We start from the raw sequence: 26,295 nt of genomic DNA, 5'->3' as shown, positions 1-26,295 counted from the left end.
GCAGGATGTACTCTTAAACAAGCTGTTGCTCTACTCTATAACCTCTAGTGATCTGAGATTACAGTTTACTTCTGCTGTTCCCTGTAGAGATTTGTAAACTGACGACAATGTCCTTCTGTGTGGGCTCCACTGGATATGACAAAACCACATACACACATGCTCTTTCTCTTCCTCTCTTGAGCACACACACCCAATGCATCTCTATGAACAACACTATTCTTACGTACCACCGGAAATGGAAAAAGGAGGAAATGAAAATGTGAATTGCACATCCTTTATAGAATACATTGCACGTCCCAACAGAAAGCTTTCATAAAGACCTGCCTTGCTGCATAAATATTCATATTCACTCGTGTCCGATAGTCTCTCAACTTACAGTGACACATTCATAGCAAACAATGTTTCATTCATGAATAAAAGCTGTAAATCACACACAAAGAATCCCTCTAAAGAAAACATTTGGCATACAGTGCTTAAAGTACACACAACACAAGCCAAGAACATTCACTAGAAAAATAAAATGGAGATGTGCAATGTGTACAAACAGTGAAAGCAGGTCAAACAATTACAGTGGACTATGTACACAAATAATCAGCAATTACAAGCAAATTCACTCTCAATTCAGATGTAAATAAACAATCATGGACCAACACCCATGGGTCACATGGTGAAAGGAAACCAAACAAAACAACACCCTGCTGCCAAGATTTCAACATACTGAGAACAGGAGGAAAGGCCTGTAGGTAGGTCTAATGGTGTCTCTCATAGACAGGCCATATGGAAAATCCAAAACCCCCAAATGCTTCGACAAAGACTTGATGATTGCTATTACTATTGCAAATGTTTAATGAGCATGTAGATTATTTGTACTACAGGCATGAATGACACCTCAAAGCTTCCGATTTGTTGAGGACAGGTATGCCGACACCTGGCCAATACAATGGATGTAAAAAAATCCCATGGAGCAACCCAAGTCATATCAAGAGACCAGAGACTAGCATTAATTGAGTAACCAGAAAGCAACATCCAAACAACCTCTCAGAACACCTTTTTTCTACTTGCATATTCTTCAGAAAAAAAAAGTACTCAGATTATTATTATAGATAGATTATTGTATACAGATTATTCTTTCCTTCATGCTACTATCCAAAGTGACAAAGTAGACTTACACTACCATTTAAAGTTTAGTGTCAGTAAGACTTTTTGAATGTTTTTAAAAGAAGTGTTGTTTACCAGGCCATATTTATTTGATAAAAAATACAGTAAAACTGTGAAATATTCTCTATTTTTAATGTAATTTATTCCTGTGATGACAAAGCTGAATTTTACTCCAGTCTTCAGTGTCACATGATCCTTCAAAAATCATTCAAATATGCTGATTTGATGCTCAAGAAAGATTTCTTATTAATGTTGAAACAGTCATGCTGCTTAATATTTTTGTGGAAAGTGAAGAATATTTATATTCTTTTTTAAAGAATGTTCAAATCTTTTTTATGATAAAACTCTAGTGCAGCTTGTCGTAATTGCACAGTTGACTATTTAGTGTAACATCTGCTTTAACTAACACTCAATATCATGCACTGCTATTCACTTCTCCCTGAAGTGAAAATTATGTTGCAGTGACTTCATCTTCCCTCAGTCTGAGAAATGAAGCATGCTGCATTTTAATAAATAAAACCGTCTTAAGCACCTCACCCTCTCCTGTCTCCATAGAAACCCTGGTCTGAGTGAGCTATTGCTGGAAGGCTGAGGCGAGAGGCCTGAGATGGATCGTGTAGGAGCGCTAACCGCTTTGCCGCAAATTACCTGCGAGAGAGAGAGCGTCCTGCCTCAAATCAGCACAGCGTTCCTTCAGAGCCACCATCACTCACACGAGAGGAGCGTCTGAGGAGCAGCTGTCACAGACCGCGAGAATTTATTTGTCCCGATTCCTTCATCATTTACTCCTAAACCTGACGTCTTTTCATTCCGCCTGCGTTCCTGGATGCGACCCTGGAGGCTGTGCTGAGCAACGGAAGGGATTTATTGATGGTTAATTCAGCATGTGAAGCATTTCCTGTGCGATTCTCACTTCCTTATGTCTTCTCACGAGGGGACAGACTTTAATTACTGTTTGAGGCATTGGGTGAATATAAAACCGCCACTTGCAGACGTTCGGATGATGAGAGTTACCCATTTATTAACTAGTATAGACTGTGTGTGTGGTACTCACTTGGAGAGTGAGGACAGGAGGGTGTTTGACTGGGTGGCTCTTCGGTGCTAAGAGAGGGCAGGTCACAGGAAGACGCCCCCATGCTCACGGAGCTCTGCTCCTCTGATTGGGTGGTCCAGCTGCTCTCTGAAGGGGGAACGGTACTCCAGAAACTGGCTGAAGAGCAAATGCTGTGTCTGGGACCTGTAATAAAACAGAAATATCTTTATAGAGATAAACATTTGGGGTACATACTCAAAAAATACATAAGCAAAATTCTGGATTTAAAAAGAAATGGATCATGCAAAAATAAGGAAGTCGCTTATGCTCTTATAGGCTGCATTATGGATCCAAATACAGTAAAATCTTGTGAAATATGATTACTTACAATTTAAAATAACTGCGCTCTATTTTAATATATTTTTAAATGTAATTCATTACTGTGATGGAAAAGCTTTTTCAGCATCATTACTCCAGTCTTCAGTATCACATGATCCTTCAGAAATCATTCTAATATGCTAATTTGCAGCTCAAGAATTCTTTTTTTAATTATTATTATCAATGTTGAAAACAGTTGTGCTGCTTAATATTTTTTTTGTGGAAACTGTGATATGTTTTTTAACATTCTTAAAGTTCAACAGCATTTATTTGAAATATAATTTTTTTAAATAGAATCTAATCTACTGTGACTTTACTGTCACTTTTGATCAATTTAAAGCATCCTTGCTGAATAAAATAATTTCTTTAAAAAAAAAAAAAATTCTTGGTAGTATAGATAATTGTTTCTATAATTTATTTGAATTTCATTCCATTTTAATTTCCTTAAATTACTTTCCTTAAACTGTTTCTTTTCAAACTGAAATTCAACTGACAATTATGTCTCCTATTTGTAATAGTGGAATTCGATTCAAATTCAGAAATTGAATTGGAATCCAAAGGCATTGTCATTTTTAATTGTGAATAGTGCACAACCCTTGTATGTGTGTGTGCAAATAAATGTGCGTTGCTAATGAACAGGTGTTATCATTGAATTAGGACAAGAGACTATTAAATATTCACAGTGGGGAAAAGTGCTTTAGTAAAAGGATTAAACATCAAGGGTGAGGTAAGATAGCACAGCATACTGATGTGTATCAGCCTCGTCAAACAATTGAATCAATCTACTCAATGATTTTAATTAGCACTGCTGTAATTGCTATCAGAGAACACATTTTTTTATGTTATGAATTACTATGTAGATAGAATAATGCTTTCAAACAACAATGGTTCTAGATTCAGGTTGGAGTAAATATATAAAGTCAGATGACACACTTCCAGTTCTTTCAATACATGTAGGCAACTTTGATGCTTAATCAAACAATTGGGATTCAGAAACATGCCAAGCAGGATGTGTACACTGCCTAGCAACAAATCCAACCATACAGGGTTTTATACCCTTTCAATGGATTTTCCCCTGGAGCTCAATTAAAAGAGTTCACAAAAGTAGTTCCTTAAAACTTTTATGGCCTACCTACAGCATAAAGAAGAACTTGTCAATGTTATAAGAAAAATCTAAAATACTTGGGGACATGGGTTGAAATGGATAAAGAACAGATATCATGTACAGCGGGGGAAATAAGTATTGAACACGTCATCATTTTTCTCAGTAAATATATTTCCAAAGGTGCTATTGACATGAAATTTTCACCAGATGTTGGTAACAACCCAAGTAAGCCATACATACAAAGAAACAAACAAAAATAAGTTCAGAAATTAAGTTATGTGTAATAATGTGAAATGACACAGGGAAAAAGTATTGAACACATGAAGAAAGGGAGGCGCAAAAAGGCATGGAAAGCCAAGACAACTGCTGAAAACTTACAGTAATTAAAAAGCAATCCAGCCCCCTGTCAGTGGAAATTAATAACAGCTGGTTCAGTCCCAAATGATGGCCTACAAAAAGGTCTCATTGCCAAGGTGTCACACAAGACACATCTCATGATGGGTAAAAGCGAAGAGCTGTCTCAAGACCTTCGCAACCTAATTGTTGCAAAACATAATGATGGCATTGGTTATAGGCACCATTCTAAGCTTCTGAATGGTCCAGTGAGCACTTTTGGGGCCATAATACGGAAGTGGAAAGACAATAATTTCACCATAAATTTGCCTCGACCAGTGCTCCTCGCAAGATTTCTGATAGAGGAGTGAAAAGAATAATCAGAAGAGTTGTCCAAGAGCCAACACCAAGTTGTATGGTGTTTTTAGGGTAATGTGCACTGCCATTTCTCCTCCAAATATGGTGTGTATTATGGCATCCAAACAGTTCAATTTTGCTCTCATGTGACCACACTAAATTCTCCCAGTATTTCACTGGCTTTTCCAAATGTTGTGCAGCAAACTTTAAATGAGCTTCAACATGCTTTTTTTTCAGTAATGGAGTCTTGCATGGTGAGCGTGCATACAGGCCATGGCGGTGGAGTGCATTACTTACTGTTTTCTTTGAGACAACAGTACCTGCTATCTGCAGGTCTTTTTGAAGCTCTCCACAAGTGATCCTTGGCTCTTGGACAACTCTTCTGATTATTCTTTTCACTCCTCTATAAGAAATCTTGCGAGGAGCACTGGTCGAGGCAAATTTATGGTGAAATTATTGTCTTTCCACTTCCGTATTATGGCCCCAAAAGTGCTCACTGGACCATTCAGAAGCTTAGAATGGTGCCTATAACCAATGCCATCATTATGTTTTGCAACAATTAGGTTGCGAAGGTCTTGAGACAGCTCTTCGCTTTTACCCATCATGAGATGTGTCTTGTGTGACACCTTGGCAATGAGACCTTTTTGAAGGCCATCATTTGGGACTGAACCAGCTGTTATTAATTTCCACTAACAGGGGGCTGGATTGCTTTTTAAATACTGTAAGTTTTCAGCAGTTGTCTTGGCTTTCCATGCCTTTTTGCGCCTCCCTTTCTTCATGTGTTCAATACTTTGTCCCTGTGTCATTTCACATTATTACACATAACTTAATTTCTGAACTTATTTTTGTTTGTTTCTTTGTATGTATGGCTTACTTGGGTTGTTACCAACATCTGGTGAAAATTTCATGTCAATAGCACCTTTGGAAATATATTTACTGAGAAAAATGATGACTTGTTCAATACTTATTTCCCCCGCTGTAAATGTTTTCCTTTATTACACAAGAAAAAAAAAACATCAGAGAAGTGGTTTGAAGCATTGACCTGACATCATCTGACTGTGAGTATCACAGTGACAAAGACAAAAAAGTTGATGTGTCATATGATTATGATGATGATAAGTCTAAGACACGACTGCATCATTAAAGATAAAAGATTAAGTAAAAATTAAAGTACAGTCAACTAACAACTAAGAGGAATATAGTGAATATCACTTGCCAAGGGCAAAACAAGAGACAAACTTGCTTTGGCGAGTAAATAAAACATGGCGATATGTTTACTAGGAAAAGCAACTTACAAAGAATGATAGTTCAACAACTTTTAAAACTGAGCATAACACTTTTAAGCATGCCCAAAGGTTTTGATTTCTACAGAACTCCATGAATGTTCCTCACATTAAATCATCAAAGGAAAATATAAGCAATACACCCTTAGTGTGTCTTCACAACTGATGCAGAGAAAAAACAAGTGATGCTGCAAATGACACAATGACCTGCTTGTCACTAATATGTACAGCAAAAAAATCCCCTTTTTATAACAGTTAATTCTTGTTCTCATTGGCACCCATGTACACCAAATGACAATGCAAATTTAAATAATTATGATTCTTACCTCAAATTAATAAACTGAATTAGTTTAAATTCTTTAAGGGGTACTTCATCACTGGCAATATGGGCTTTCAATAAAACGTGGCTGCCTATGCAGTAGAAATGTGTAAAAAAAAATAAGTTTTTAAATCCAAGGCCACTCCCATTAGTCTGCTATGGATACGCTTGACCAGAGTAAAAAAACACATTGCTTTAGTAGGAAATACTTCTTAGTAAACTTTTAGTTATAATGGTGTCAACTTGTATAGTTCCCAGGTGCAAGAATAAACATTTAGCAAGAGCGAGTTACTTTTGGTACGGTGAAGGATGTAGGCAGCGGCAGAAAATCTGAAAACCGTGTTTGTAGTCAACATTTCAAACTGGATGACTACAAACACTGTTTTATCACACCTTTGGGCGTGGCCTAAGCCAGCTCACACTATTTATACAGTGTGTTTTATAGCACTTATTAGAAAGAAGCAGTCAAGCAACAGGAGGTGACAGTAACTGTATGTGTTTTGTATCTTTTTCTCATTTGATTTAAAGTGCAGTTGTAGTTACTAAGAAACAGTGTTTGTTTACTGTGCTCATGAGCTGAAATGTCCTTGGTGAAGTCTCGTTTGTTGACGTTTAGTCATGAGGTAAAAAGTTTTGCTAGTGAGGCGTGTCCAGCTGTATTCAATAACGACATTTCAGGTGAGTATAAAGTAGTATACCGCCGGCAGCCCTCGTGTGAAGCCCTCATAGTGTGAAGACCAAAGAGCAGGGCTATTCAAATACATTTGCAGGGGGGCCAAACTAGGAAATTCCAAAATTTGTGAGGGCCGGACGGACAAATTGATATCAGCTAAAGGAAATTAGAATATACTATATACTAAGGTACATAATATATGAAATAAAATAAGGTACATTATTCTTTTGGTTTCCTTTATTATTTCAACACATTCAACTTGTATTGATTAGGCCTACAACAAAGTGAAAAACTGCAAATACTGAGACATATACACAGCTTTTACCCTTAAAACAGTAAACATAAGTAATAGCTTATATACACACTCACCTAAAGGATTATTAGGAACACCATACTAATACTGTGTTTGACCCCCTTTCGCCTTCAGAACTGCCTTAATTCTACGTGGCATTGATTCAACAAGGTGCTGAAAGCATTCTTTAGAAATGTTGGCCCATATTGATAGGATAGCATCTTGCAGTTGATGGAGATTTGTGGGATGCACAACCAGGGCACGAAGCTCCCGTTCCACCACATCCCAAATATGCTCTATTGGGTTGAGATCTGGTGACTGTGGGGGCCATTTTAGTACAGAGAACTCATTGTCATGTTCAAGAAACCAATTTGAAATGATTTGAGCTTTGTGACATGGTGCATTATCCTGCTGGAAGTAGCCATCAGAGGATGGGTACATGGTGGTCATAAAGGGATGGACATGGTCAGAAACAATGCTCAGGTAGGCCGTGGCATTTAAACGATGCCCAATTGGCACTAAGGGGCCTAAAGTGTGCCAAGAAAACATCCCCCACACCATTACACCACCACCACCAGCCTGCACAGTGGTAACAAGGCATGATGGATCCATGTTCTCATTCTGTTTACGCCAAATTCTGACTCTACCATCTGAATGTCTCAACAGAAATCGAGACTCATCAGACCAGGCAACATTTTTCCAGTCTTCAACTGTCCAATTTTGGTGAGCTCGTGCAAATTGTAGCCTCTTTTTCCTATTTGTAGTGGAGATGAGTGGTACCCGGTGGGGTCTTCCGCCTCAAGGTTGTGAGTGTTATGGCTTCACAAATGCTTTGCTGCATACCTCGGTTGTAACGAGTGGTTATTTCAGTCAAAGTTGCTCTTCTATCAGCTTGAATCAGTCGGCCCATTCTCCTGACTTCTAGCATCAACAAGGCATTTTCGCCCACAGGACTGCCGCATACTGGATGTTTTTCCCTTTTCACATCATTCTTTGTAAACCCTAGAAATGGTTGTGGGTGAAAATCCCAGTAACTGAGCAGATTGTGAAATACTCAGACCGGCCCGTCTGGCACCAACAACCATGCCACGCTCAAAATTGCTTAAATCACCTTTCTTTCCCATTCAGTTTGGAGTTCAGGAGATTGTCTTGACCAGGACCACACCCCTAAATGCATTGAAGCAACTGCCATGTGATTGGTTGATTAGATAATTGCATTAATGAGAAATTGAACAGGTGTTCCTAATAATCCTTTAGGTGAGTGTATATAAAAATCAAACAATCAAAATAAAGCTGTCATAAGTGCAAAACTGCAACTGCAGTTTCAAGTATCAAATCTTATTTGGGGAAATAACAACATTCAAATATCCCTGAAGTATATCTTTCAGACAGTGAGTACACATTTTAAAACTAGAAAAAAACATTTCAAGTGTACAGTAAGTACAAATCTGCTAACGATGTGCTGTAAACATACTCTTGATGAAAACTAACTAATAACAAGAAAATTCTTTCCTCAATTAGTTTACCTTATTTATCAGTTAGTTAGTTAGTTAGTTACTGTAAATGTAACTGCCAAAAAGAGGGTAAAAACTGAAAGAAACTGCCATTCCGTCAGTTCTCTTCAACTACCCGAAGCAAAGCGCTGTCGCGTACAGGAAAGGAAAATGATGCCATAGTGTTCCATTTTTACCATAATGCTGTTTAAAGAGTAGACAAAGTAAAATACAATATTCAGAGATAAACCTACTTTTACAATAACTGTTCTGTTAATAACCCTCTGTTGATCTGACGGTCCGTGGATGCCAAAATGCGGAAGTATAATCTGTAGGTTTCACGAAAGCCCTGGAGCTGTCAAAAGACTTTAGCTGAAAAATAAACATTTCTCTATCCAAGTAACAGAGAGAATGAGTAAACATTGTTCATTCACACATATACTATTACACTTTAACTAGTTTTCGAACCAAATTCAATGCACTCAAAACCAAAAAAATCTCTGTATTTTCATTTATCCATGTTGACAGTGATAAGTGGAATCTCAATGTTTCAAGTGAATAGTTTTAAAGATTTGAATAAAATTCTCAGTCTATGAGAAAAGAAAAAAAGTGTGCATGTGGGATTACTCCACCTAACACTCCTTTTCCTGAGGGTTCCCAAACCACTGATATCACCATAATCACAACTTCAGATGGATCCAAATGTGCTCTAATGATTTTTAGTCAATAAATCACATTATGTTCACAATATACTTATTTAATATAACCATGGCAACATGAGGTTTCTGCTGCATTAGCAATAAAAGATAAACTGATTTTACTCCTTTACTCCAACATATGACATTGGCTTCCTGGCTGCTAAACCTTCCTCTAGACCACACATGAAAATAAAGGCATCAAACCAGAAATCATATGTTGGACAGCCCCTGTAATCAAGTAAATAAGCAGTACTTTAACAAACCCAGGCTTGATCTCTTAGTGATCATATTATGAAAGAATGATAGACTGGCTGCACCCTGGACTTCATCCTTAGGCAGATTTCATGCAAGAGCAACAACAGCTGAGATGAAAACTCTGCTTATGGCTTCAATTAGGGTTTGAAGGGTTTGGCCATTTGCGTGTTGCTGCACCCGGCCTCTCATAGGAGATTTCCTGGGAAAGAGTTGCTGGCAAAGCTGCCGGGTTTGACAAGAGTGGGGGTGGGTGAGTCAATGTGTGCAAAAAAGAGACAGACAGAGATAAAGAGAGACAGGCAAGTCTAGACCAAGCCTTAGGCCTAAAGGAAGTGACACAGTCCTAATCAGCCAACCCAACTCATTTCTAGAAATCAGTAGAATAATGTTTCTCAGGAAAACTGTAAACATTGGGAAATACTTGTTGAAATGGGTGTGGTGTAATGGTTAGAAGCTCAAGGCTGGCACTGAAAGGTTGCCTTTGTGCCCTTAAGCTAGGCATAACCCCAGGTTGCTCCAGAGGAATTGTCAATATCATGAGTCACATGACTACTTACTCACTTGTTGAGGAAGCATCTGTCACACATTATTTTGAGGTTATTTTGAGTCTCATTATGAAACTATTATTACTAATTTTATGAAACAGGAAATGTACATGCACTTACATGAACTCTTCATTAAAAAAATAATTATTATTTTACACATTTTTTATATATAAAAAGCAGGACAGTTTCAATAAATGGTCTTTTGGGGCAGGGGAGGAAGTTTGTTTTAAAACTGGAATCCTTAACCTTACAGACCTTAATTCTCATAAGATCTTATTTCCTTACAATATGACCCCTTTTGAAACTGTTTGCATTGCATTTCCCTGTTTTCTAGTATTGTCAATGATTTTTAAACAAACTGAGGGAAGATGGATTATATTGTACTGAATCCTGTACATCCCTTAGGTAGCATAGCATGTGAATCCCAAAGTGAGATTCCACCTTTAATGCAAAAAAAAAAAAAAATTTAAGAAGTTCTCATACCTTTTACCTGCGTTGAGGGAGGAGGAGAGGGTGACCATGGTTTGTCATCAAACTGAACCCAGGGATTAGTCTGCTCTGTCTTGTGGCCAGGCACACATGGCACTTCTGCCCAAGTAGAGGAGTCCAGCACAGGCTGGTCTAAAGAGGGCTGGAGGTGGTGCTCATCTACAGAGCAGAAGAAACAACACACAAACACGGTAAGTGAAATACAGCCTCTGCTCAGTTAAAATGTCACAGCTGAATGTTAAATCTAGCAGGGTGCAAGAGCTCTGGACCGTTCCCGCAGTAATCACTATGGAGCAATGACCTAAGGACACAGGAATCTCACGGAAAGGTCAGAACGCAAACTCAGACAGAGTAAAACAAACTGATACCCAATCCGCAAAAGGTTACATGTCTTTATAATTCCTTATGTATGGTGCAAAACTATTTTTCAATTAGGTACAAGAAAGTCATCTAGAGCCTTTCTTTGCCATGTAAAGTAACATTCAACAATCCTTCTATCCAAGATTGGACAAGGTTTTCCAAATGTGTAAAACTGAGATAATCAGGGTAGTGCCATAATTAATTTTTTACACAAATGAAAATAAGGCTGTGAGGGATAGAAGTACAATGTGTTCAATTGGTTTGTTCTGCAGTTTGACAACATGCCAATTCAGCTGACAAATTGTTCATCTTTCCAAAAACAATTTCAATAGACAAAACTTCCATGAAACAGTTTTGAAAGTTGCGAGTTCTGAAAATTACATGACCTAGTACCTATATACAATACCTAACATTGTAAAGACTGAAGATCATCTCTGAAGAAGGTCTATTATTGACTGGTCAAATAGGTACTTACATTTACATTTATTACTTTCATCAGCAGAGTATTCAAGGTATACATTTTTTTACCATGTTTGATACCAGAGAAGTTGAACCCACAAAATATCCAGTGACTTGTGAGTAAAGACAATGTTTGTACTGACCTGCCTGTGACTCCTCATCTGAAAAAGCAACCCACCCCGGTCTTGGAGTTCCAGTTCTGCTACTGGCTGTAGCAGCCATGGGGAGTTGTTCTGTCCTGTGTCTTCAGTTGCTTGCACCTTGTAACTTTGTCTCACTCCAACAAATCTTGAACGCCATGCCCACCTAAGGAAGGCTTAAGAAGAAGAAAAAAAACATTAGCTATTCATTGGGGATTTGATCCATTTCAATATGAAGGGATTTTCCTTTAAACTACTGGCCAAACAGTTATTGTTGCTGAGTCAAAATATTTAAAGTAATTACAATAAACAAGGCTTGTTTACACTGTTTTTAAACAGAACAGAAATACAGTATACATTATACATTTCATGTGATCCTTCAGAAATCATTTTAATATGTGGTTTTAATGCTCAAGTAACATTTCTTATTCCTATATATTTTTTTAGATATAATATCTTTTGTAATATTATACATATCTTTAATGTAACTTTTGATCAATTGCATGCTTCCTTGTTGAATAAAAGTATTAATTTCTTTCTTTTTTTCTAAATCTTACTGACCCCAAACTTTATTTACTGTTAGGGTACAATAGCGTATATGCACCAAAGTTATAATATAATAAATTATAATTATCTGTATTTTTTTTTTAAACATAGCTATGCATCTGAAATGTCATCTGTGAACTTCCATTGATAATTGATTTTTTTTTTTTGCGGATTTGAAACTGATCAAACTTTTCAACTTTTCTAATTTATGTTAAATAAGATGTTATCAAAATGTCTGTCCTAATGATGTCATGCAGGTTGACACGAGTGGGCACAAAATAGTTAAAAAAAAAAAAAGCACATTTAAATCATCACAATATTGTGTGATTTTGAATAGTCAACAAAATACTACAAAAAATATATTGTAAATGCTCAATATATTGACCAGTCAATTGCTCATCATGTGATAATGAAGAATCGTTCTACTTAGCCTACTTTACAGGATTGCTCTACTGACTTTACAGGATGAGTTATGTTGTACTTGCATTTGTTGAGAGTACAAAAAGGTTGCAAATTTGTGGCTTTGACAGCAACAAGTGACAGCAGTAAACACTGAAGGCTTGTGTAAGTGTTTTTGACTGCCAAACAGAAAACAACATGCTCCGACAGGACCTTTCTATACAGGATGGAGGCTGTGTGAAGCTGCAGGAAAGACTACTGATAAATGTCTGACAACTGAAAACTATTTATAACACAAAGAGCTACTACAGCCCCTGTGGCTTCTTAGATGCAACGTCATACATTAAAGCAGTGTGTTGTAAATATAATCAAAGTTTGTGTCAAGGACCACTGCACTCTAATGTCTCATTAGTGTTCACAAGGAACTGGGTGACAAATGCACCACCTTAAAGTCACCGATGCCCTTCAAAGGTCACAAAGGAGGAAAGGCACAATAACAAAAGCTGAGAACCATTGTGATCAGGATTTTTCCACATCAGAGAGGGGCCAATTTTCTCTCCTAAATCAAGACCCTGCAGGAAACACACTTTAATAGAGGAAACACACTTGGACATGCTGAACAATCTAGTAAATTGGGGCCAATTCCGTAACATGTTTTCGCTCTGATGAATCTCCTTTGCATTCACAATCCGGCTACACGCTACCCTTCCTCAGCCCCCTTTATCACACCAAACAAAGCAAGCACCTCCCTCCAACTACCGAATTCATTCAACATCTCACAACACCCATACTTGAATACCGAAACCATACTGAAAAACAACAGCCGTCATTTACTGATTTGGATGCTGTCTATCAGCACTATATTCCTCAGCCATTTCTTGTCCGGTCATGTAACTGTATTTAAAAGTTAAAAGGTTCTTCTTACTTATACATTTGCGTAAAGTATTAACATGACAAAAATAAAACCATGTTAACAGGGCTAAAAAAATAAACAGGGCTTTCAGGTCCTAAACGAAACAAAGTCAAACAACTTGAGTTAGGCTACCACCATTTTCTCTGAACTTGTGAAATGGCCTGAAAACTAACAATAAAAAACACAAAACTAATTGTGAATTAATAGGGTCTTTATGAAATGAATGCTAAACAGTGACCATTTTTGTAACTAAGCTACTTGTTACACTATTTTGTGACACTTTTTAAAAATACAATACTAGGGCTGTCAAACGAATATAATTTTTAATCTAATTAATAACATGATGTGCCAATTAATTAGGCCTAATCTATGAGAAATTACCCCCAAAAGATCATTCACCCCCGGTTTCACAGACAATGCGTTGAGTAGTCCCAGACTAAAATGCATGTTTGAGCTGTTTTAACTGAAAGCAACTTGTACTGACATATCTTCAAATATGTCCCTGCCATTGTTTTGTCTCAAGATGCACACCACCAGTAATGTTTTTTCTAAGGCACGTTTATAAAAGCTACTTAAATGTCCTAATTGAACTAGGCCTTAAAGTCATTATTGTGTGAAATGAGAAAAGCATCATATAAAAAGCAGTTTTAGAAATAAATACATTTTATTTGATTTAACATAGAATTTATTACACATAAACTTTTAGGCTACATCGGCCATGATTTTTTTCAGAAGCTGCATCGGAATTGGTATTTAGATAGGCCTATATTTACAGACCACAACAGTTTGGTTACCAACATTCTTCAAAATATCTTCTTTTATGTTCCGCAAAAGAAAGAAAGTCATACATGTTTGAAATGACACAGGGGTGAGTAAATGTAAATAAACTGAATGTACATTTTTGGGCAAACTATCCCCAAATTATGAAATACATTTTTTTTTTAATGAAATGATCCTCTAAATAAGAAATGAATGCTTATCCCGTGTGCTCACAGAAGACAAACACACGCATGAATGTCCAAACCCCGCCACAGAACCAAAACCAAACTAGACCGAACTAGACATTCCGCACATAAAACAAACAACTCATGTTGTCATGAGCAAACTCGGAACCGTATGCTCACTATCACAAGACAATAGGAGTGTCCGAGCTCTGTCACCAAACCAAGAATAAACAGACCGAAGTGACAGAACCCAGGCAATTTGACTTAATCAAATCTGGCAAACACACACAGATGCAAATGCAATTACACTATCTGACTAGATTTTAAATTATTGTGACAATTTTGAATTCTGGCCATTTTAGTTGCTCTCTGGAGCCTTCAAGAGTGTGCAGCCAGAATTTCAAAGCAACACCAATGTTTGCAGCTGCAAAATCTTACAAAACTTTCATCCACTTCTCAGACTCCAACAGGCTTGGGCTTTGGCAGTCTGTCAGTTATGTCAGTGGTGCATGCAGGCATCAACAAGATATGTGCACAATATTCGAACGTTTGGCATAGCTGGCCAGCAAAACTCTCTCACTGTGTCAAATCTCTCACTCGCACGACCATCCGCGAGCTCATGATCATGCATGACATCATTATTCAGACTGTGCTTATAGACACTGCATAATTTCCTGCTGTCCGAGCTCACAGTCTTAGTGAATTTGCATCACGCAGTACATGTGAATAGGAGGATAGGAGTAAAGACAAACAAACCAAAAAGGAAAAACAAAGTGTCTAAATGCAGGAATAAACAGCTATTATCTTTGTGGTGGTGCTGCAATGTCAAGCCACGCCTGGACCTCAAAATGCATGGTGGTCACAGACGGTCTACATATGTGACCGTAGCAGAGCACAAGCATCAGGTGCATCTCATCATGAGAAGCCAACAGGGCTCAGTTCTGCCTCCTGTTCACCGTTTTATTAACGTAAGAGTGCGCACGACCATGGTAACTTGATTCTGTCGAGGCTTCCAGTCTCATCCACTTCCAGTTATTTTGGCTATACTAAAAGTGTTGCTTGACATAGCAAACTGTTATTTGTTAGCACATTTTTTATTATTATTATCATAATCATAACAAACTGGCTTGCATTGTGTTACTGCATTTTGTTATTCTTCCAGTTATTTACTATAGCGTCTAATGAATCGGAAGAGCGCACACATTCACAGGAAAAAAAGCTAACTTAATTTCCACATTGCAAATCGTAAAAAAAAAAATTGTCTTGGCATTTGGCAACCAACTGAAATTAAATTTAGGTTTAAGTTTAACTAAAATGACTAAAAATGAAACATTTTAAAGACAAAAACTAATAAAAATGAAAAAGCACATACAATTACTACAACTGAAACTAAAATAAAATATAAAAATATCAGCTACTTCAAAATATTAATAAATACTATAATAGTATAAAAAAAATCCTTAAATAACCCTGGGTCTATGGTTTAGCAATCAAAATATTTGACATAAAATTCATAGCATTCAATCAGACATACAGTATGATATTTGTAAATAAAAATATATTAAAACATTCAGAGAAATGGGGAAAATAATGTGGCTGGAGTAGTTTTGCAATGTGACAAAAACAGGTGTTTGATTTCAGACAGCTTGATTATAATTGAAGTGATCAAGATTTGAGTGGTCTAGTTTTGTTTTGCATCAGTCAAGCCAGATTATGTTGTTGTTGTTTTGAAATGTATAGGTAAGGACTTTGTCCCCCCTCACTAACCACTGGCATTAATGGTTCCAGCAGGTTTAAAGTGGCCAGTGCAGAGCCAGATCAGCCACCTTAACTCCTGCAAATGTCTCATACTGTGCTTGGCAAGAGAGACTCTGCCATTCCCTACAGCTTTATTTCACGGAGTGGGCTTGCTGGGCTGTCTCACTAAAACTCAGCAATGCACCAAAAGACAACAAAGACTGGTTACTGGTTAGATTTTAATAAAAAAGCGCATACACCCCCCTGCCTCCCAAAAGTTCTCAGCTTCATGCCAAGTTCACAGAGAAACTGTTTACAGAGCAGCGAAGCTCACATGAATAACACCATAATCTCCAGATACTACCAGAAAATCCTGCTGCGCTCAGTCTTCAAAGACACTGCCACCAGTTCCAAAACAAGTAAACGAGTAAAAACAAATACAAGTAACTGAATCCATGTATAGGTAAAAAGGTCAATCCAGCACCTGGGACAAATAAATGCAGCAAATGAAGGACATTTACCCCTGGATAGCCACACTTACCTCGCGGTAATGTAGCCTGTGTATGAAGATAAATAGTGTATGCTGACAACTACACCATTTATTTTTACCTAAGTGAGACTAAATATAATTGAGTTAATGCACGCAGGTAAAATACACATATATTTTGTGGGAACAAAATTTTCGCAAATGTCAAAACCTGACAAAGGTTCATACAGGGTCTATACATTATACTTGATTTATATCTGAAATGCCATATTTATTTAGGATTAGTCTATGAGTAGATTTTTAGATAATTAAATATAGGCTAAATAATTATAGTCTGGTAAATCCCAACAAGGACACGGAAATTCGTGTGTTTCTAATTCTTCACAGACAAAAGCAAACCATACAAGCCCAGTTCTAGCAATCCAATCCAATCCAATCCAATCCACTCCACTTTATTTCTATAGCACATTTTACAAACACCAAGTTTCCAAAGTGCTGCACAGAAGACTCAGAACATACAAAACAATTAATATAGAATTATTAAAACAAAATAAGAACATCAGGTTATATAAAATATAAAAGATAAAAAGAATAAACACCACAGAGGACCACACAACTCACGCGGAGTTAAAAGCCAAAGAATAAAAGCAATGACTCAGAAAGAAAAAGGTTTCTGACATGCTATGTTAATCACATGACATAACTATACAAAACAACAAAAACATGGGCACCACCGCCTCCACATGCTTTTCACAGCAGTTTCAGTTTCACTATTCCCAGGGGAACTGAACACCTCTTACAAACATTTACCATGGTAACCACGGTTTCAGCCAAAGTATCATAGTTACTAGTTATTGCGATTACAAAAACCTTTGGTAACTTTAGTATTATCCACCACTGTCATTAAAGACCTTCTCGACAAGAACCATTTTCTTTTCTCTGTTCATGGATTTCCTATAGAAACTGAGGTGGGACATAACAAAGGTATTGTCTCCTTTTAAATTAGTTGGTATTGGGCAAGCGGTATTAGAAGGGGCATTTTAGAAATGCAACTTTAGAAAGTATTTGATTGGACAAAACTCTATGCAGTGCAGCAGGAATCATCAACCTTTTAAGGTATCACCTGAACTTTTAAGACAGCCTGAATACTGACACTAAAAAAATTATTACATTTAGTCTTTATGATTTTTTTATTTTTTATCACAAAATTATGAAAAGATGCTGAAATCATAAAATTTCAAGAAGGTCTTCTACTGAGCACCTTTTCTTTTCTTTTTTTTTTTTTTTTTTTTTACTGTGGTAACCTTGGTAAAATTAGTGAATACGGGGTCTTCAAAATCATTGATGAACCCTTCACAAATTCTGAACATGCAAAAATGGCGTCATGTATCAAAAATAAGATGCGACAACGATAGATAAATGCATGCATTATAAAATTGTAGCAGACTGACGAGTGAAACAACAAAATAGGTAAGTACTGGGACAGGCACAAGTGCGCAAAAAGCTCGTGTCCCACAACAGTATATTCAAATATGATCGTTTCCTTTCATTATCATCTTAATCTATGCTGATCAGACAACAATCTGCTGTGCTCTATTATCAAATGAGCAAGACATGCTTCAACATGTAACAATGGCACAAAAACAACTAGAAAAGTCTCCTTATTACATCTACTTCACATAAAAACATCTTCCATATGCGTGTTCAGACATTTGATAACTTTTTGCCACGTATTACACATATCCTGCTGCCAATGTAAACAAAGCACACGCGCTTACAACAACCTGTTGCAACATGTGAGACATATAGTTTCATGGTAACGTATGTAACTTAAATATTTATCCCATAACATATATCTCTGAAAATAATTCAAGATTATTAAGCAAATTAAGTCGACAGTATTGTATATAACACAGCGACAAGACAAAAAACAAATGCACATGAATATTTACATACCGATACCGTGTTGTTGAGTCTAAGCAGATTGTAGCTCGCACTCGCTCCCGGTGAATCAGCTCTAATGCCCCACCTTACTCACAGCTGATTGGACAGTTGAAACAGCGTTGTTCGAGGCCCCACCTTATTGTCACATGATTGGACAGTTAAAGCAGCGCTGCATCAAATGTCCAATCAGATGCAAATCTGGTGGAGTGTCGAAGAAAGTTGCCCCCCAGATCCAGTGCTCATGGCTCTGGTTGCCCCTAAACGCATCACATGGATTAAAAAGTGGGTCTAAATATATACATTTATATAATATTATATTATAATAGTTGAAGTGATAGCTGTTTGTTCTAAAAAATCTCTGTTGATGTTACTTGAAAAAATAAGTTACATTTTTATTTTGTGTTTACCCCATGGACTTTCTTTGTTTGAAATATATAATGGATTTACATACATTATTATATTTAACATATAATTAACGAATTGGATCGGTTGGATGTACATTTTTGTTTTGATATGTGTGTGTTTTGGCATGGCTTTGTGTGGCCTTTTTAAACAGCAATTCCTAGGAATTAATCATAAAATAAACAAACAAAATATTCAAAGTTAAGATGCATGACTTTTTAACATTTCCGAATAAAAGGAATTGGAGGGATGTGTTTTATGTAAAACATAAATGTTTCCTACAGGGGGCGCCAAAGTTCTTATAACGCCTGCCATTAAATTTAACTTTATATCAAGTGTATACGAGCCACATACGCATGTTGTTGTTGTTGTTGTTGTTGTTGTTTTTCATATTAATAAATTGATTGAAAATTGACTTTTTGTAAAAAAAAACAAAAAAAACATTAAATTAGCCTAAATTAAATGAAAACATTAAATGCTTTACACCAAGGGCCCGATGCATATCTTCGAAAGCTTCCATAGTTTTCTATCTGAGGAATGACTCTTATCAATATTATATGAAACCGGCTATCTGATTCTTTATTCTTTGTTTCCCATCCAACGGCATCTACCTGTATGATCACTAAGACCTCAGGCTCAGACAGCTGTGTGTTAAGGTTACAGGTTCTTTGAACTCATTCCTGTCTATCAACCTGTCATGCTTTGAAAAAGCCAGGGACCTTTTCTCAGGAACCCCGAGAGGGAAGAGAATAAGAAGGTAAAAAAGTAAACACAAAACAACTTTTATGTCACCACATCCGTCAGTGAAAGGAAAGCTTTTATTTTTAGCAATAGCAGTGGGGTGATTTCTGGCTCTCTGTACGTGAAATGGCAGAGACCCCTGCCGAGCTCTCAGAGTCCTTAATGAAAGCGCTCAGTCTCTCTCACTCTAGGCTGTCTGTGTTAGCGTGTTGCATAACTACTAGTGACGCCCGTGCAGTCTCTCACTGTTGCCAGGGACGGCTGGCATCTGCCCTCCCGTAGAATAGTCATCACTTCATTCCTGTAGTCGTACATCTGAGCCCTGCTCAATTACAACTGTATTGACAAAGAAGTTTGTCTTCAGAGAATACAGCCTCAAAAGAAAGGTGCCCTCTTTTATAGCTTAGGAACCTAATGGTTTTTTCAGCTGTATTTCATTTAAGTTGCCCTATGTGTTTCATTTAAGAAATAATATAGAAATATAGTAATACATACAATTAATAATAATAAAATTGTATAAAATAATATGAAAATGTGTAATTGAGCTATAAAAAAAAGAAAAAAGTTTGGGGTCAGTAAGATTTTTTCTATTAATAGCCTACTGTTATTCAGCAAGGATGCAAACAAATTTAACAAAAGTGACTGTAAAGACATTTATAATATTACTAAAGATTTTCTACTTCAAATACATACCGTTCTTTTGAACTTAAAGAACTTGAGTCAAAGAATCTTAATATATATATATAATATATATATAAAAAAAACAGCACAACTGTTTGATAATAAAAATAAATGTTTCTTAAAGGGGTCTTATTATGCCCTTTGACAAAGTCTTGATTTTGTTATTGGGGTGTAATATACTTTCATGTGTCATTGTTAAAAAAACACACTATTTTTCACATATTTTACATTATTACAGCACCTCACCCAGTCTCGCCAAGGGGGTAATCTTTCAGAAAAAAATGGAAGCTTCCCCGGGGGCCGCCATTGATTAGCAGACCATCACCTGCTGTTAGCATTCCATTGACTCCCATTCATTTTGGCGTCACTTTGACAGCGAATAACTTTACATCTGAGGCGTTTAAAGACTCCATTTGTCCATTATTTATTTCTAAAGAAACACAAAAATGTATAAAAGGCTCCATTACCTTGTATCTTACGTTATGGCCCCATAGAAGCAGTTTTTGTAAAAATAGGCTAACGATTGCATCATAACCACGCGACTCTCTGTCGCACAATAGAGAAATTACCGTATGGACAGGAGGAGCAGCTCGCGGTCAATCGGGGGGACGTGGAGGCAAAATGACAAAATAATTAATCAGAATACTTAGCAAAAGTTTCTCCTGCTCCAGCTCATGGACACCTCCTACTCATACTCTCTGTCTCTGCAAGTTTCGGAAGGGAATGATTCAGATTTATCTTGGCACAGCTACTAGAAGACAGACAGGTTGCTCACGTCACATCTACGTCGTCAAGCTCAGTTTGAGTCTGCGCAGTATGGTCAGCCATCAGGAAGTGAGTGCTTCAAATTGACTTCAATGCGCGGTGATTGGTTAGCTGGTCCCAGTGTGCTGTGATTGGCACCGCTTAGCCTGAGTTCGGGAAATGTCATGCCTCTTCATAACCGCAAACTCTACTCAATATGTATCTACTCAAGATTCAGACTTAAGAATGTTAACAAACAAGAGGATCGTGCAGAATGGATTACATACATGCAAAGGTCAAACAAATGAGTTTTGGAAACAGGGTGGAACATACAGGCAGACAGCTGGTAAGTCCATATTTTAATTCGTTAGAGGGTCGGTTATCCTGCCACGGTTGATTGCAATCCAACACGAATGAATGAAGGCCCGGAAGTCTGTGGCGCAGGCAGAGCAACATCTGACCAAGGTGGAGCCGGAGGGACGAGGGAGCCTGGCAGAGCTGTATGGACGACGGCCACAGGTGGAGCCGAGGGAGGGAGGAGCCAAGGTGGAGCCGACTGGCCGATGAGCTGAGTTGGAGTGATGGGCTTGGTGGTTGGAAGCACAGCCAGGGGATCCACTTGCCAAGGTTGAGCTGGAGACTGGTAGGCCCGAGGAGAATACGAGCTGCAGGGCAGAATCAATAGCGGAGGAGCCAAGGCATTGGAGGGAGCCAGTGGAGGCGGGGCCAAAGGACTGGCTGGGCAGAACCAGCAGAGACGCAGGAGACTTGGAGCTGGACCAGCGGAGTCACAGTTGACTTGGAGCTGGATGAGACCAGCAGAGACGCAGGAGACTTGGAGCTGGACCAGCGGAGTCACAGTTGACTTGGAGCTGGGTGGGACCAGCAGAAACGCAGGAGAATTGGAGCTGGACCAGCGAAGTCACAGTTGACTTGGAGCTGGGCGAGACCAGCAGAGACGCAGGAGACTTGGAGCTGGACCAGCGGAGTCACAGTTGACTTGGAGCTGGGCAGGACCAGCAGAGACTTGGAGACTTGGAGCTGGACCAGTGGAGTCACAGGAGACTTGGAGCTGGGCAGGACCAGCAGAGACGCAGGAGACTTGGAGCTGGACCAGCGGAGTCACAGTTGACTTGGAGCTGGGCAGGACCAGCAGAGACTTGGAGACTTGGAGCTGGACCAGTGGAGTCACAGTTGACTTGGAGCTGGGCAGGACCAGCAGAGACGCAGGAGACTTGGAGCTGGACCAGCGGAGTCACAGTTGACTTGGAGCTGGGCAGGACCAGCAGAGACTTGGAGACTTGGAGCTGGACCAGTGGAGTCACAGGAGACTTGCAGCTGGGCGGGACCAGCAGCAATGGGAGACTTTGAGGGAAATTCTCTTCCAAATCCTCATACCATTTGTAGGGACCTGGTACAGCTCCATCCCATGCCCTCATACTCCACTAAAATACCCTCCTCACAGGATGATATAGCCGGCTCACACACCTGGTCAGACTTTCTGTTGGCCTCAGGCTCCAAGGCGATGTTGGCTTCAGGTGTGGGCTCTGGCGTTGGCATCGTGGCAGGCTCAGGCTCTGCATCTGTGGTGGGCTCTCTTGGTTCATAGGAGACTTCGCTGAAGTCTGGCTGCGCTCTGGGGCTGGAGTGGGGCTGGTGATGTCCTCCTCAGCTGGGCAGAAGTTGTACGCAGATAACAATTCACCAGCAACCACTCCACATAGACATGCCTTGCACAGCTCATTTAAGCTAGACTGAAAAAACACACACAGGGAGCGGTCGGGGAAAGTAGGTCAGTTATTCTGCCATGGCTGGGGGTTGAAATCTAACAAGAATGATGAAGGAATACAAATCTAAATAGTTTTTTACCTACAAACAGAAGTACACAGGAGAATCTCAGGAGAACATACACGCAAACCACATTTAGCATTAATGATAATGACCATCAACTGAACAAAAGTGGAAATATTTAATATAATGAATATCATTAATTTGCAGTTGCACTTGCATAATAGCACTGGATGATGTGTGTTATAAGAGCAGAACCAGAAGATTCTGGCAGCTCCCCGGCACGTGTGTCTTATTAGGATTCAAGGTGAGAGGGAGGACCTTTCGCATGGTCCCTAGTCCCCCATCCATTCCACATTCTGGTAATTTATCCCCTCTGGTTAACCTACTTTCATCACAATTAAAATGCCCAGGGCTTCGATGCATTACTCTTTTCTTCTGTCTCGTTCTCTCGCTTGCAGACACTGAGCCCTATCTTGCTTTTCTCTTTTCGTAGAGACCACATAGACTAGCCAGGGCGCCAATACAGTTTCAGTATTAAAGCAGGCCCCAAGCTGTAAATCTCACGACATTACATCCAGTTTGTGGATCAGGGACACTCCACGGCCTTCCTTACATATTTACATCTGCTTACCACATTATCTCCCGCAAACAATGTCAATAACCAAATCTCAAGCTGGCAGAGCATATCAGATAGATTTTATGACACGTTTCTTGTGAAGTTTAATTCAAATGTTGATCCAATAAATCTCATGCTTGTTTCTGGTCCACACAGGCCTTTAAAGTCTGATGAATACATCAGTTCTCCAGGGAGGAATAAACCTGTCCAGTTAAATGAGATTGCAGGAGTAGCTGTGCATCTGGATCAGTTGGACACCCTAATTTTATAATGGCAGTCTCGATCAGTGCAGCTTCAGCCCTTCGCCAAGTCACATTAATTCTCTAAATAAGTTCTCAATGGACTCATAGTGAATCAATGGGGTCTCTTCTGTCTGCAGGTGGCTGCACTATACAAAGCTGACTAATAGGCGGGTTTGACTGCTACACCAGGTGAAAAATTATAACGCCAAGTGCTTAGTGGTCCATGTGTCTTCTCCTTCACCTCAAATTTTAAAATGCCCCTTCCAATGTGGTTAACTTCCTGTCAGAGCAAGTTACTCAATACACAACAAACTACATGGGAATTGGTGACTCGATGTTAAGACAGATTTGGATCTGAAAGCAGGCAGTTTTGAGGCAGTTTGAAGTGAGCTGTTTAATAAAGTTGTGATGAAACGGAAGTAGCAACCGATTTTTTTTCTTATGCATTGTGATGTATATCCGAGTGTAATGGATTATCAAAAAAGAAAAAAATGTAGGGCAGGGACTTGTTTTCTATGGATCAGTTGATGACTGGATTTTGAGTTGTGGGCACTCAAAAGTGGAGGCAGATGAACGTGAGCTTGGAGAAGTCCTGCATACTTCACCAGAGAGAACTCAATTATTTGAGCAGAAATACAGTAAAAGCAGTAATATGTAATATTATTACAATTTAAAATAACTAAGTTTTCTATTTGAATATACTTTCAAATGTAATTTATTCCTGTGATGGCAAAGCTGAATTTTCAGCACCTTTTCTCCAGACTTCAGTGTCACATGATCCTTCAGAAATCATTCTAATATGATTTAGTGCTCAAAAAACATTTCTTATTATTATCAATATTGAAATCAGTTGTGCTGCTAAAAAAAAAGTGATATTTTTTTCTTCATGATTCTTTGATTAATAGAACGTTCATAAGAACAACATTTATTTATTTTTGCAACAATGTAAAAGTCTTTACTGCCCATTTGACCAATTTAATGATTTAATCCTTGCTGAATAAAAGCATCTAATTTCTTTTCTTTCTTTTTTTACTTACTGTCCACAAATGGTTGTGTATTTTCTAGCTTCAGTGACATCAGCCAAAAAAAGAACAAAATTAGCTTCAGAGGCAGATAAATGTAAAATATATATATATATATATATATATATATATATATATATATATATATATATATATATAATAATGCACACTGATTTATCATTTAAAAATAAATCCAGGAATGTGTGTTAAGTTGTTGATTTTATTTAACTTTTAATTTAATTACTTTTAATTTAAAACTGAACAATCACATGTACTCAAATAACCACACCAAACTTCATAGACACAATCAAGTAACTACACTATTTTGTGAACATTAATATACTAGAAAATACAGAAACGTTTTAATAGAATTGCTTCATGTGGTGCAGGAGAAATGGCATGAAAGTTAATGGAGAATTACAAAGTATTTGAAGTCCTTTCTATGGTAAATGCCGGATGGACAGACTTGGCTGCTGATGGAAGGGCTTTCTGTCCTCCTCTCCCTCGCTCCACTGGACCCAGCTTTCCCTGAGGTTCTTTAGGTGGACTCCTAATGAAAGATCAAGGGCATTAGCTGCCGTCAGTGCAGAAACAGGGTACCTGCAGTTAGCGGGATGGTTACAGAACATTAATTTTACTGCAGGCTCATTTGTAACGTAGAGAAAAGTGTGTGTGTAAAACCGAAAGGGAGAATGACAGAGTAATTGAGAGAGAGAGAGACAGAGGGAAAGAGAGAGAGATCAGCCCTGATTTGAAAGCTCTCTCACAAATCCAGTGTCCAAAAGAGTAAAATTCATGGAAAGCATGGTGTGGAGAGCAAAACGGAGAAGGGGGAACCATTCAACCTGGCATTTCCATCTGCTTCGTCAGCACAACCTCTATGGAAAATGTCAGATTCATTACCTGCTCCCTCTTTTTTCTTCCTCTTTACCTTCAGCTAGTTCATCTCTTAAGCCCTTAACAAATCTTAATGTGATTTGTTCTGTCCTTTACATTTGTCGCTTGACCCCGATGAGGCCTTGCATACATATCAATGCAGACTTGGTGTCATCAATGGTCTTTTATGTTAGATGTGGTAATAGAAGGACTTATTTGGACTTTGCTATTTTGTAAACACTATTAAAAAAAAAACAAAAAAAAACTTTAAGCTTAAATTTAGAAAATCTCCCATTTACTTTGACATTAGCTGCTTTTCCACTATCGGGCCGAGCGGTCCTGAGGACAGTAAGGAATGGTTCCAGTTATATTTTCCATTTGAGCCTGGTTCGGCCTGGCACGATTACAAATCGTTCTCGTTCTCATTAGGTCTTCATTACATTTATTTAGATATTGATTGTGATTGGTCTTTATATATCTGAGAAGGTCTTTTATATATATTTGAGAAGCAAAGTTGCATGAGATATTATAAATACTGCTTGAATTATATTTGAAATTGATAAAAAGCACTTTGCCAATGGGGAAAGACAAATAGGACAAATAAGAAAAATTTATTAACTCTTTCCCCACCATTGATATAATTTTCCATCATTAATGAGACAACACTTCCACTGAAGAAAATCTCCGGCTTTCCGTGTTTTCACTGTTATACGGTAGGGGGGCGCTATTACGCATCTTCTGAAAGAGTACTGAATCTCCTGATCAAAACACATGTGAAGAAGAAGTAGAAACAAGCGATAACATATGTAAGTGTAACTCACATTAAAATATTATTTAAAT

At 38.1% G+C, this 26,295-nt stretch overlaps 2 protein-coding genes across 4 annotated transcripts in view; one reads left to right on the top strand and one right to left on the bottom strand.

Annotated features, from left to right (window-relative positions):
- The window catches only part of ston2 (stonin 2), a 29,451-nt gene extending 11,028 nt beyond the window's left edge, over window positions 1-18,423 (bottom strand). The window contains exons 1-4 of one of the 3 annotated variants that reach the window (XM_084392663.1): window positions 18,353-18,423; window positions 11,374-11,546; window positions 10,406-10,570; window positions 2,213-2,395 (exon numbers count right to left, since the gene is read on the bottom strand). In XM_084392663.1, the coding sequence (XP_084248789.1) occupies window positions 2,213-2,395; window positions 10,406-10,570; window positions 11,374-11,452 (427 nt within the window). In that variant the 5' untranslated portion in view covers window positions 11,453-11,546; window positions 18,353-18,423. Of the gene's footprint in view, window positions 1-1,806; window positions 2,157-2,212; window positions 2,396-10,405; window positions 10,571-11,373; window positions 11,547-18,352 lie in introns of those variants that run through there. The other 2 variants (XM_084392665.1, XM_084392666.1) reach the window with 2 other exon arrangements.
- nrxn3a (neurexin 3a) overlaps window positions 1-26,295 on the top strand; it is a 759,351-nt gene that overhangs the window by 359,501 nt on the left and 373,555 nt on the right. The gene's annotated exons all lie outside the window — the stretch shown is intronic.

This window comes from Rutilus rutilus (genome assembly GCF_951802725.1).
Source record: "Rutilus rutilus genome assembly, chromosome: 21".
Lineage (NCBI taxonomy): Eukaryota > Metazoa > Chordata > Actinopteri > Cypriniformes > Leuciscidae > Rutilus > Rutilus rutilus.
The sequence above is the reverse complement of the archived record's forward strand: the minus strand, read 5'-3'. Positions and strand labels throughout refer to the sequence as shown.